This window comes from Pyrus communis, chromosome 2 (assembly GCF_963583255.1).
Source record: "Pyrus communis chromosome 2, drPyrComm1.1, whole genome shotgun sequence".
NCBI classification, from domain to species: domain Eukaryota; kingdom Viridiplantae; phylum Streptophyta; class Magnoliopsida; order Rosales; family Rosaceae; genus Pyrus; species Pyrus communis.
The window spans coordinates 7,238,439-7,250,558 of NC_084804.1; the positions used below are offsets into that span (position 1 = coordinate 7,238,439).

The following is a 12,120-nucleotide window of genomic DNA, read 5'->3' on the forward strand; positions in this document are numbered from 1 at the left end:
CTTTCTAGTAGTTAGAAAGCTTGTATGTTGGCTTAATTATGTCCCTTATTTTTGTAAACACGAAAAGTTCCTGAAACAAGAAACAAGAATACCGTGTACAAAATATATTTTATGTTTAATGATTTTGGGGTTACAATCTCTTTGTAATTTGATCCTCTGATTCTATCTTCGTAGGGTGTAGGTTTGTGAATGAGCTGTTGATCCAAAGGGCCGTCGGGGCTTGATCTAGGGATGAACAGTTGATGAACGGATCTTCGAGGGCTTTTGGGCTTGATCTTGAAGGTTGATGGATGAGCGGATCTTCAAGGGCTTTTGGGCCTAATCTTGAAGACTGGGTGTATGGATTTCTTCAAGGGGCCGTCGGGGCTTGATCTTGAGGGTTGATGGATGAGCGGATCTTCAAGGGCTTTTGGGCCTAATCTTGAAGACTGATTGGATGTGTGGATTTGTTGAGGTTGTTGATCCAAAGGGCCGTTGGGGCTTGATCTTAGGACGAACGGATGATGAACACTTTCTTCAAGGGGCCGTCGGGGCTTGATCTTGAGTCGGCGGAAGTTCTTCAAGGGCCGTTGGGGCTTGACCTTGAAGGAGGGTTTGACGAAGAACGAAGAGTGTTTTCTTGATCCTTCGGGATTTTGCTTGAGAGCTTTAGAGTTTCAAGGCTTCAAGGTTTTGGTGTGATGTAAATTCCCTTCTTTCTTTCTCTTCTTCTTCCTTCTTTTCTTTTCCTTCCTCCCCTGAAATGAATGCCTTGGCCTCCTATTTATAGAATTCCAAAACTTGATTTTTTGGATTTAAATAATCAGATGAAATAAATCATTTCTGCCAGATATTGACACGTGTCCTATTTGATGACCTTTCCAATTTATTTCGATTTTTCGTTGAGTCATACGCTACATGTAAAATTTATGTGACACGTGAGCGTTGAAATTTTAATTATTGGTTAACATTCATTTCACCAAAATTTCGATGTCTACAAATGCCCCCACTTCAAGGCGCGTCGTTGACATGTGCTTGTCACGTGTAGAAGATGCGTTTTGAAGTCCCTTAATGTAGATGTCAACCCAAAGGCCGTCGAGGCTTGATCTTGAATTGAGCTGGAAATTTCTTCAAGGGTCATCGAGGCTTGATCTTGAGTTCGACTGGAAGATTTTCTGGTTTCCTCCAATCGTTGATTTTCCACAAGCTTAACCTTGAACTGGGCTGGAAGATTCTTTTGGTCTCCTCCGAAGGTCTGAACTTACTCCTTTTATCTGGAGTTGAATTTGATTCAAGGGTGGTGAACACTTGATTTTGAATCGGACTTGTGATTTCTTCAAGGGCCATTGAGGCTTGATCTTGAACTGGGCTGGAGGATTCTTCTGGTCTCCTCCGTTCGTTGATTTTCCTTTGTGCTACTCTTGAACTGGGCAGCAGGATTCTTTTGGTCTCCCCCCGAAGGTCTACGAGCGGTTTCAGGATATGGCAGGCAAGTACGAGGTGGAGGTGCTGACCTGTTTCTTTGTTCAATCTTTCCAATTCGTATTGAATACGAATCGGAAAGATTGAAGTTTCCTTGTCCCTTCTCTGGCAGTGTATCAACCGTTGAAGATGACTACTCGAGAGCAATACTAGGTAAGCAATCAGGAATAGATTCCAGGTAGTCGGTTCTAGATCGGAAGACTGACTCCAAGTGCCGGCTGATTGCTTCTTTCACTTTGCCATGCGAGTAAGAACAAGGACAAAGAAAAAGACAGGGAAAAAGCATGATATGAGATACCTTTGCTTTCGAAGAAGCAGCGAATGAATCAACACATATATTTGTTGTGCTTGTCTCCACATGCTTCGATGTATCATTTTCACTTGCCTTACTTGCTCCCCTTTGCAGAAGTGGTATTTCCTTATGCAGGTTTAGCATCTTTTCTTGTAGTATTTGTCCTCCGATGCAGGAGTTGAATGCAACCTTTGCATTTAAATGGTGCTTCACTTCTTGGTGGCAACTGGTTTGAGTGGAGGTTCCGACATATTGCTTTCTCTGTCCTTGTCTTGGCAGGTGAGAACAAGGGCAAAGGAAAAGATAGGGAAAAAGCATGATATGAGATACCTTTGCTTTTGAAGAAGCGGTGAATGAATCAGCACATGCTTCAATCTATCGTTTCCTCCTGGGTCATCTGTACTCCAGGCATCTGGTATCTTCAAAGGTTGAATAGGTTTTCTCAAAGGAAGAAGAAGAATTGTGTATTTTGAGAGGCTTTGCTGGGAGTGCGCCCTCAGAGGTGAGGAAGAGTTGGGCATTTTCTTCAGGTTTGCCTTGCCATAAGAGATGAATGTCGACATATATAGGGATTTCTTAATAGCAAGTGGTGGTACTGTTCTTTTACCCTTGTCGACAAACGTCTCTTCGATATCTGAACGACGCCTCTTTGATTTCTGAACGACGCCTCTTCGATTTCTGAACGAGCGCCACTTTTGACAAAGTTGCACGCGTTTTCTGAAAAGCAGAGAAAGCGCCGCCGAACTTTGCGCTTGTCGGCTAAAGACGTGTGGTTGCGATGATGGCCTCCACGTGTTTTCGACTTTGTCAGATATCTTTTGACAAAGTTGAACGCGTTTTCTGAAAAGCCGCGAACGCGTCGCCAAACTTCACGCAGGAAAATCCGGATTTTTGAATCGGTGGTCGTGTCGCTTGGCTTTTTACAGAGGTATCGATCACTCCAACATACATACTCTGAAAGTTGCCCATTCTTGAAAATCGTCTCCGGCCTTTTGAGAATTATCTCCATTCACCCCTTCTCTCTGAACACTTTTGCAAAATGGAAAACCCATCGAACCTTAGCTTAGAATTGAGTCTCAGCAGTGATACGGGCGTGCCGCGTCAAGGTAACGTATGGCGCCCTTCTTTCTTATCTTCTAAGGGTCCTCTTACAGGTGAAGACTCTGTGATGCAGGATGCCACAACAGCTACAATAGTAGCTAGGAACCTCCTCACTCCGAAAGATAGTAGGCTGCTGTCAGGACGGTCCGATGAGTTGGCCGTTCAAGAGTCCCTCGCTCTTAGTGTTCAGTGTGCGAGCTCTGTGTCCAACATGGGCCAACGCCTGCTTGCTCGGTCCCGTCAGGTGGAATCATTGATGGCAGAGATGGAAAATCTTAAGCAGGAGATCAAACAGCTTAAGAACGAGAATAGAAGTTTGCACGTGCTTGCAAATAACTATTCGTCGGGCATGAAGAGGAAGCTTGATGAGCTGCAAGAATCTGAAGGTCGGATTCAAAGTGACCGTCAAAGGTTTGCGGCTTATCTCCAGAGGCACCTTTTTCCTGGGTCATCCAGCGTTCCACCCAGTATTGAGGCCTGGAATGCTCTAGCTCCGATGTCTTCTGCTCCGATGCCTCCTGCTCCAATGCCCCCCGCTCTGAGAGTTTTGCCAAGTAATGGGGCTTCACGTGAACATCCTTTGTGAAAGCTCCATTTTTTTTTTTTTTTTTTTTTTTTTTTTTTTTTTGTACACGCTTGTAATTTCTTGGAGATTAATGGACATGCTTTATTTTATTTAGTGTATTGTGCTAAATACAGATAAAACATATACACCACCGTCCATCATCATTCCTTTTTATTTTAATTTATTATTTTTTTATTTTTTTATTCTTTTCTTTGCTTTCGGTGGTGCTGATCCACCATTCATTTATATATATATATATATATATATATATATATATATATATATATATATATATATATATATATTTCAGATGGTGCCAGAAGCACCACCATTGTTTTTTTCTTTATTATATATATATATTTTTTTTCTTTTTGCACATGGTTCCAGAAGCACCATCATTGTTTTTATTATATATTTTTTTTCTTTGCTTTCGGTGGTGCTGATCCACCAAGATAGATCCTCTTTTTTTTTTTTTTTTTTTTTTTAATAATATTTTTTTTATATATATATTCCCCACATGGTGCAGGGAGGAAATGCAGAGGAGCTTGGAGTAGTAGGAGGTAAGAGATGGAGAAAGTCTTTGGGTGTGAGTTGCCAAACTTTGATTTTGTCAATCACATTCAAAGGCAGCAGCAGAGGCAAGCAGATGTGAGTTGACAAACTTTGTTTTTGTTAATCACATTCACAGGCAGCAGCAGAGGCAAGCAGATGTGAGTTGACAAACTTTGTTTTTGTTAATCACATTCACAGGCAGCAGCCATGGCGGAAGTGCAGAAGCAGCCAGAGCTTGAAGCAGAGTGTAAGGCGTCGAGTTTGAAGACCGGCTAGTCGTTTGACAGCGGTCAATGAAGCTCTTCGTTGATTTTGATCATGGTGGCCAGGGTGACGAGCTTGAGGTTTGTTGGCAGCGTGAGGAGACAAAGGGAAAAGCTCCACCATCACCATTGAGCACAAGCAAGGAGTACAGCCACTGAGCACGAGTACCGAGCACAACCACCAAGCACATCCACAGCAGTGAGTTCCCACTTCGTTTGCTCCATAATTTCATTTTGTTGCTGAATATCTTCTTCCCGTTTTTGGGCTCTCTTTATCTTCTGCTCAACAAGAAAATCAACAGCACTAGATACATCTTGATTGCTCATCCGCAATGCCCTTTTAGAATCTCGTCTCCAGTCTGCAGTAAACAAGTAACACCGACATCCAACTGCGTGAGATTAACTAAAAGCATAACCAGCAACGGGCTAATGCTAGATCCTGGCTTATACAAAACGTCCATAGCAACGTTAATCATTCTATGTCAACCATCTTAGCTGCTAGACCTGAATTTTGTGAAAGATTAACAAGAGCTTCCGCTGCAGGTTCCGCGACCTCCTTGTTTCCGGCTACGAGACGAGATAACGAAGGAAGCAGAATCTTCAAATAATTGCCCAAAGACTGCAGGCCGTCGTCGGAGCCGGTTAGCCCCCGAACGATATCAACAGCTTCCTTTGTCACTGCTGGAGATGGAGAGGATAGAAATCCCACTAGCTCTTCCAGTTCCGTCGCCATTGTTGTCGAAGAACAAGAAGAAGAGTTGGAAGATCCAATCTCATTTAGACCGTGCGATCGGAGCAGTAGCTTGGTGGTGCTGGTGTCCCTGTGGCTGCCGTTGGATGAGTTGACTTTGAAGCTGGACTCGGAGCTAGTGAAGGAGGGAGAGTCGGAGAGTTTGAAGCGAGAAGTAGCGAAGGAGAGAAAGCCCTGAAGCAGTAGAAGCGTCGTGATCAGGTTGAACAAGCACATCATTATGGTGGCGCTCCTGAACGAGAGCCTGGGCCGCCATGATTGCTGTCCCTCCATCGTTTTCTTCTTCTTCTTGATTGCTGTATCTTTTGGTGATTAGATGCTAATTGAGCTGGTATAAATTAACAGCAGCGAGAGAGAGAGGAAGATCGACAAAGAGAGAGAGCGCCGTCCCCGGCATAATTTGCGACTCCAAAATTGTCCTCGTTTTCTTGCTGGGCCCTCCGGTGCTGGTTGAATTTCTCGGCGTTGGCGTTGTTCCATCGCGCGAATCGGACCTCCGTTGGCGGGCGGTGATGGCGCTTCTTCCGAGATTCCTTCTTGTCATCTTCTTGCTCCGAGGGCTTCTTTGCATCTACAGATTTGCGAATCATGGCCATCTGGACAGGATCGTTTTTAATACGCGAAAGGGCTTCCTGCTCGCTCTGCCGGATCATAAGCAAAGGATCCGAGTGGAGCTTCCTCCAAGCATCGTTGGCAGATTGGGGCTTTTCTTCGAAGAGAGCTCCCGGCGCGGTTGGCTGCTGCTCCTTGGTGGGGGCGGCCGTAGAGGAGGAAGGCGGGTCTTCGGGCTTGGGTAAGTTAAAAGCATCGGAGCCGTCAGGGCGCCCAACGGACAATCCGGAATCGTACAAGAACTCTAATCGCTCTTGCTTTGGGACGAGGCCGGCTTGCACCTGGAGAAGGCGGAACTCGGAACGCTCGCGCTCCTCGACGATCTGTTTGCGGAGCTCGTCCAACTTCTTGTCTTCGGCGTCGCGCTTCTGCTCCGCCTTCCAGACGTTCTCGATGTTCCGAAGGCTGCCTGTGTGCCATCCCTTCTTGTTCAAGAATTTCAACGCCATTCTTCTTCTGCAGAGGAGGAGGAGGCGGCGGCTGATTCAATTTCTTTGAAATGATAAAATTTCGAACTCCCACACTCGCAATCAATTTCGTTGCCGTATGTGTTTGGGAGAAGATATAGATCTTTTCTAATACATAGTAACATATGTATATTTTTTTTTCTTTTTTTTTTCTTTTTTTTTTTGTTTTGTTTTTTTTTTTTTTTTTTTTTTTTTTTGTAGAGAATATATATATATTTTTCTAATACATAGTAACATATGTATTTTTTTTTCTTTTCTTTTGTAATAAAATTGACTTTCTTTAATGAAATATTTATTTATTTATTTTGATGTGACTGTACTTGAAGTTTTGAAGTTTCAAGTTGCCTACGTACTCTTCCAAAGAAGAGATCAAGTCATAACGTAGTTCAAATGAGTGATGGTTTTTATGATGATTTTGCCGTACACAGTTTATGCTCTTGCGGGCCAGGAGCGTGGTGCATTTGCTTTAGGGGTAGTAGCGCTTCAAAAATCTGCCGTTGATGGGGCCGATCTTCAACCCGTCTTCTGCCATGATTAAGTAGGCGCCATTGGTGTAGATCTCTTGTATTACGTAGGGTCCATCCCACTTTGATGTGAACTTGCTTTTTGTCTTATGAGTTGTAATGATAGGCCTACGCAATGCCAGCACGAGATCTCCGGCTTGGAAAGACCTTGGGCGGACTTTCTTGTTGAATGCCTTGGCTAACCGTGCTTGGTAGCATTCCAAGTGTTGTTGAGCTTCGAGCCTTCTCTCATCCAGCGCTTCCAACTCCTGAAGGCGCAACTTTGCATTTTCTTCATCAGTCAAGCCTTCTTGTATAGCCATCCTTAGTGAGGGGATTTGACTTTCAAGCGGTAGAACAGCTTCTACGCCATATACGAGAGAATAAGGTGTAGCTTGGGTAGGAGTCCTATGTGTAGTCCTATATGCCCAAAGTGCTTCACTTATTCTTTCATGCCAGTCTCTCTTTGTTCGGCCGATTACCTTTTTCAGGAGGTTGCACAGCGTCTTGTTGAATGCTTCTGCGAGGCCGTTGGCCGGAGCATGATACATGGAAGACTTGTGCTGCTTGAACTTGTATTTGTCGTAAAGCTCGTCCACGAGTCGGTTGGAAAACTGCTTTCCGTTGTCAGTGATAATGTAGCGAGGCACCCCATATCGGTGGATGATATGCTCCTTGATGAAACGAACAACAGTTTCCTTTTTTACTTCCCTTAAAGGTATGGCTTCAGCCCACTTGGAGAAGTAATTTGTTGCAGCTAGGATGTAAGCTTCCCCTGCAGATGACTTTGGCGTAATTGGTCCTACAACGTCCAATCCCTATGCGTCGAACGGCCATGAAGCAACTGTAGGGTGTAATGGTTCAGGCGGTTGATGTATGAAGTTGGCGTGGAATTGGCAGGCTTGGCACCTTTTGGCGTGTTCCAGGCAGTCCTTCACCATGCTCGGCCAGTAGTAACCCATTCTTTTAAGCTGGAAATGTAGCTTTGGTCCAGATTGATGTGCCCCACACATACCTGAATGTGCTTCTTCCATGGCTTGATTAACTTCTTCCTCACCTAGGCATCTCAGAAGCAGTCCTTCAAAAGAGCGTCGGTAGAGTGTTCCTTTGTAGTAAAGGAAGCGAGGTGCTCGTCGACGTATTTCGGAACGGTGTCTAAGATCATCTGGAAGCTTTCCGTGCTCTAAGTAGTCGATCAGCGGCTGTCTCCACTCTTCAGCATCGACTGGAAGTACTGAGATGACATTTGTATCATCTAGTGACATTTCATTAACGAGAGGAATCACCCATCTTTGGCAAACTGGCACGTCTGCAACTTCATCTTTTCCTAGTGTCATACTTGAGGCTAGATTGGCGAGAGCGTCTGCCATTTGATTTTCCTTTCTTGGCACATGTTCTAGTGTCACAGCTTCGAACCTTTGTAGCAGTTGGGTCGCTAGCCGGAAGTATGGGACGAGATCATCTTTCATCACCTCATATTCAGTTAAGAGTTGATTGATTATGAGCTTGGAATCGCCATATACCTCAAGAGCTGTGATTTCCATGTTGATCGCCATTTGGAGCCCGATGATCAATGCTTGGTACTCAGCAACATTGTTGGAGCATAGCTCATTCAATTGGAAGGAGTAAGGTAGTATGTGCCTTTGTGGTGACATGAATACTACTCCTGCCCCTGCTCCGTCTGCTCGTGCGGATCCGTTGAAGAACATCGTCCATGTCGGGAAGATGTCGATGTAGAACACCTCCTCGTCAGGCAAGTCATCTGAGATTTTCCAATCAGCCGGGATTGGATGATCGACAAGGAAGTCTGCTAGCGCTTGTCCCTTGACGGCTTTAGCTGGGACGTAGATGATCTCATATTGATTAAGAAGCAAAGCCCATTTAGCGAGTCGCCCTGTCAAGACTGGCTTAGTCATAACGTATTTGACAGGGTCGGCTTTAGCAACCAAGTGGATGGTGTAAGCATGCATGTAATGTCTGAGTTTCTGAATGGCAAACACCAAAGCGAGGCACATCTTTTCTATTGGGGAATAGTTCAACTCAGCGCCGGTGAGAGTTCGACTGAGGTAGTAAAGTGCTCCTTCTCTTTGGGATTCATTCTCTTGCGCCAAGAGTGCTCCGATTGAACTTTCCTGAGCAGCAATATACAATATGAGTGGTTTCCCGGGCACAGGTGCCCTCAGGACAGGTGGACTTGACAAATATTTCTTTATGCTTTCAAAAGCATTATGGCATGCTTTGTCCCATACGAATGGAACATCTTTCTTCATAAGGCGACTAAACGGTTGACAACGCCCTGCGAGGTTGGAGATGAAGCGTCTGATGAAGGCTAGCCGTCCTTGTAGACTTTTCAGCTCGTGCAGGTTTCTTGGCTCGGGCATGCTTTGAATGGCCTTGATCTTTGATTGGTCTACTTCAATACCACGGTGCTTGACGATGAAGCCGAGGAATTTTCCAGAGGTGACGCCAAACGCACACTTTAACGGGTTCATCTTGAGGTTGTATTTTCGCAGCCTTTCGAACACTATTCGCAGATCCTTCAAGTGTTCTGATCTTTTCTTCGTCTTAACCACCACATCATCTACATAACATTCTACGTTTTTGTGTAGCATGTCATTGAAGATTTTCTGCATTGCGCGTTGATACGTAGCTCCAGCGCTCTTTAGACCAAAGGGCATTACCTTGTAGCAGTAGATACCTTTTGGAGTACGAAAGGCTGTTAGTTCCTCGTCTTCGAGGGCCATGCGAATTTGATTGTACCCAGAAGAGCCATCCATGAATGATAATGCCTCATGGCCAGTGGTTGCATCCACCATGATTTCAATGATTGGCAAGGGGAAGTCATCCTTTGGGCAAGCATCGTTGAGGTCCCGGAAGTCTACGCAAACACGTATTTGTCCTGATTTTTTAAGGACAATGACGATGTTGGAGATCCACTTGGGGTATTGCACTTCTCGAATAAAGCCTGCTTCGATTAGCTTGTCGATCTCGACCTCGATTTGTGGGATAAGCTCAGATCGATAGCGTCTTTGAGTTTGCTTTATCGGCCGTGTTCCAGGCCTGACCGCAAGATGATGAACAGCGATGATAGGGTCCAGGCCGGGCATTTCTTTGTAGGTCCAGGCAAAGACGTCTTTGTACTCTAACAACAGCTGATAATACTCCTCTATCTCGTCTGTACTTAATAATGCACTTACGAAGATAGGCTTTGGTTCCTTGCTTGTACCTAAGTTGAGTTCCTTGAGATCATCGATTGTGGCTTGCCCCCCATCTTCGAGTTGTGGTGGTGCAGCAGTGACATCTTCCTCGGGGATTTCGTCTTCTTTACCTTCTTGAACCGTGACGTGGAAAACATCTTGGATCTCCTCTTCGGTGCTGTCTTCTCGAGCTTGTCGGCATAAGGATTGTCTGGTGTTCTGGGAGAGGCGTTCCTCGCAATCTTCATAGGAAGGAGCCTTGACCGGGTAATTGAAGAAGTCTTCTGGGAAGAGGTCGCACATTGTGATGGGGATGGACGATCTTTGTGTCGAAATTTCATTATCTCCAACACTTTCACATTGTTCTGGAGGTTGACAGGAGTTGTTTTGCCCCCTTTTCGACTGATAAACTTGTGGACAAGATGGTTGCTGCTTGTCCAATTTCTTCGAAGCGATCTTCGAAATGCATTCCTCACAATCTTCATAATAAGGAGCCTTGATCGAGGAATTGAAGACGTCTTCGAGGAAGAAAAGATCCCGCATGAACGATCTTTGTGTTGTAATTTCATCATCCTCAACATTTTCATGTAGCTTTGAAGGTTGACGGTAGCTGCTTTGCCCCCTTTCCGATTGGTGAACTTGTGGACAAGACATATGTTTCTCGTGCAGCTTCTTCGGAGTGACATGAATCCATCCTTCATCTTCACTTGACTTGACTGACATGGTTTTGGAGCATGCCCCCAGCGGTTGAGGTGAAGACTTTGAGTCGAAAGAGCCAGAAGTGACATCTTTCTTAGGGATTTCATCTTCAGTGCCGTTCTCTTGGGTTTGTTGGCATGAAGATTTGCCAGTGTGGACGATGATGCGCCTCCTTACCTTCAGTGGTCCTTTTGTGTCAACCTCTAGGATTGCTTGGCGCTTCATCCTTGAAGGAATCAAGCTTCGAACGTCGTCTTTTTCTCCTAACCCATCGAGCTTTTCTCCCTTTGGTGTTGTCTTCCTCTTTCCAAAAGGCTTCTCATTATCTTCAAATCTTTCTGAAGCTGATCGTCGCAGAGGAGAGATAACTGTGTTGCTTTGTTTCTTAAGCTTTAACAACCTTTCAAAAACAGAGCTTTGGGATGTCGGCGCGTTAAGCCTCTTGAAGACAGAGGTTCGGTCTTGACCACCAATGCGATTAAGCACTGAAGTTCTGGAGCTTGACTGGCTCATCCTATCGAAGACCGACATCCGATGGAAGGGTTTAGGCTCTTCTTGGTCTTGTTCAATGCTCATGCTGACATATTGAGTGCTAGTGTTTTTCGCTTGGCTTGAAATCATCACAGGTGCATTTGGTGTGAAACCAAGTCCGGCTTTGTTGTTGTCAACTCCATAACCATGCTCCTTCAACTTCTTTTGAGTTTTGGTGAGGTTACGTTCTTCGTCATTGACAGTGTTTGAAACCTTCTTTCCAGCCACCGCAGAAGAAGCGAAGTCGTACCCGGCCTTTGACATGAGTTTGTAGGCGTTAGGGTCGAAACCTTCCTCGGTCCTCTTGGTTGGAAGAAAGCTTGATTCCACCTTCTTTGGTAGAGCTTTTATGAAGCCTTGTGGTAGTCTTGCGACCTTAGCACCTCCGAGCTGTGTCAAAGGCAAAACTGCATTTGTCTTGAGCAAGTTCACATTATCCGTGTGCCACTGTGTATCAGCTTTTCTAGTTTCGAATGGAGATTGACCATTCTTTCTTCTTGACATTGGGATATACCGGAATATGGGTGCGTTTGGTCCTTCTGACGGCATCCTACTCCCTTTGGTTGTTGCAGGTTTAGCAAGCTTGTCATCGTCTTTGCTTGAAGATGGCACGGCCTGCTCTTTTTGCTTTTTAGGCATGGCTTGCCACTCCTGCTTTTTAGGTGCTGCTCTGCCCGTGGATTTGATCTCTTCCAGGAGGGCTTCGGGTACCGTCTCTTCATCCATGTAGAACTTGGCATCTGCAAAGTGTGATTCAGCTTCGGTGAATGGCTTGGTATCACCTTGGATCACCTTCACTCCTTCTCGGTAAAATTTTAGGCATTGGTGAAGGGTGGATGGCACTACCCCATTTGCGTGGATCCAAGGTCTTCCTAAGAGCAAGCTATAGGAAGTTCTTGCATCAATCACGTGGAATATCGTGCTTGATTTGAGCTCACCCATGGTCATCTCTACTCGGATCATGCCTATCGCCCTTTGTCCTCCTTGGTTAAAACCCTGGATCAGCAGACGGCTCAGGGATAGTTCATTCACCTTGATGCCGATTATGGTCATTGTTGATTTTGGCATGATGTTTATGGCCGACCCACCATCCACAAGCATGCGGTTGACTTTGTATTCCTTTATG

At 45.1% G+C, this 12,120-nt stretch overlaps 1 protein-coding gene across 1 annotated transcript; it reads right to left on the reverse strand.

The window, feature by feature from the left end:
- Window positions 1–5,323: 5,323 nt before the first annotated feature.
- LOC137724651 (uncharacterized) lies at window positions 5,324–6,129 on the reverse strand. The gene has a single exon (XM_068463395.1). It carries the CDS (start codon window positions 6,044–6,046, stop codon window positions 5,324–5,326), a length of 723 nt encoding a protein of 240 aa, XP_068319496.1. The 5' UTR covers window positions 6,047–6,129.
- Between the last annotated feature and the right edge of the window lie 5,991 nt (window positions 6,130–12,120).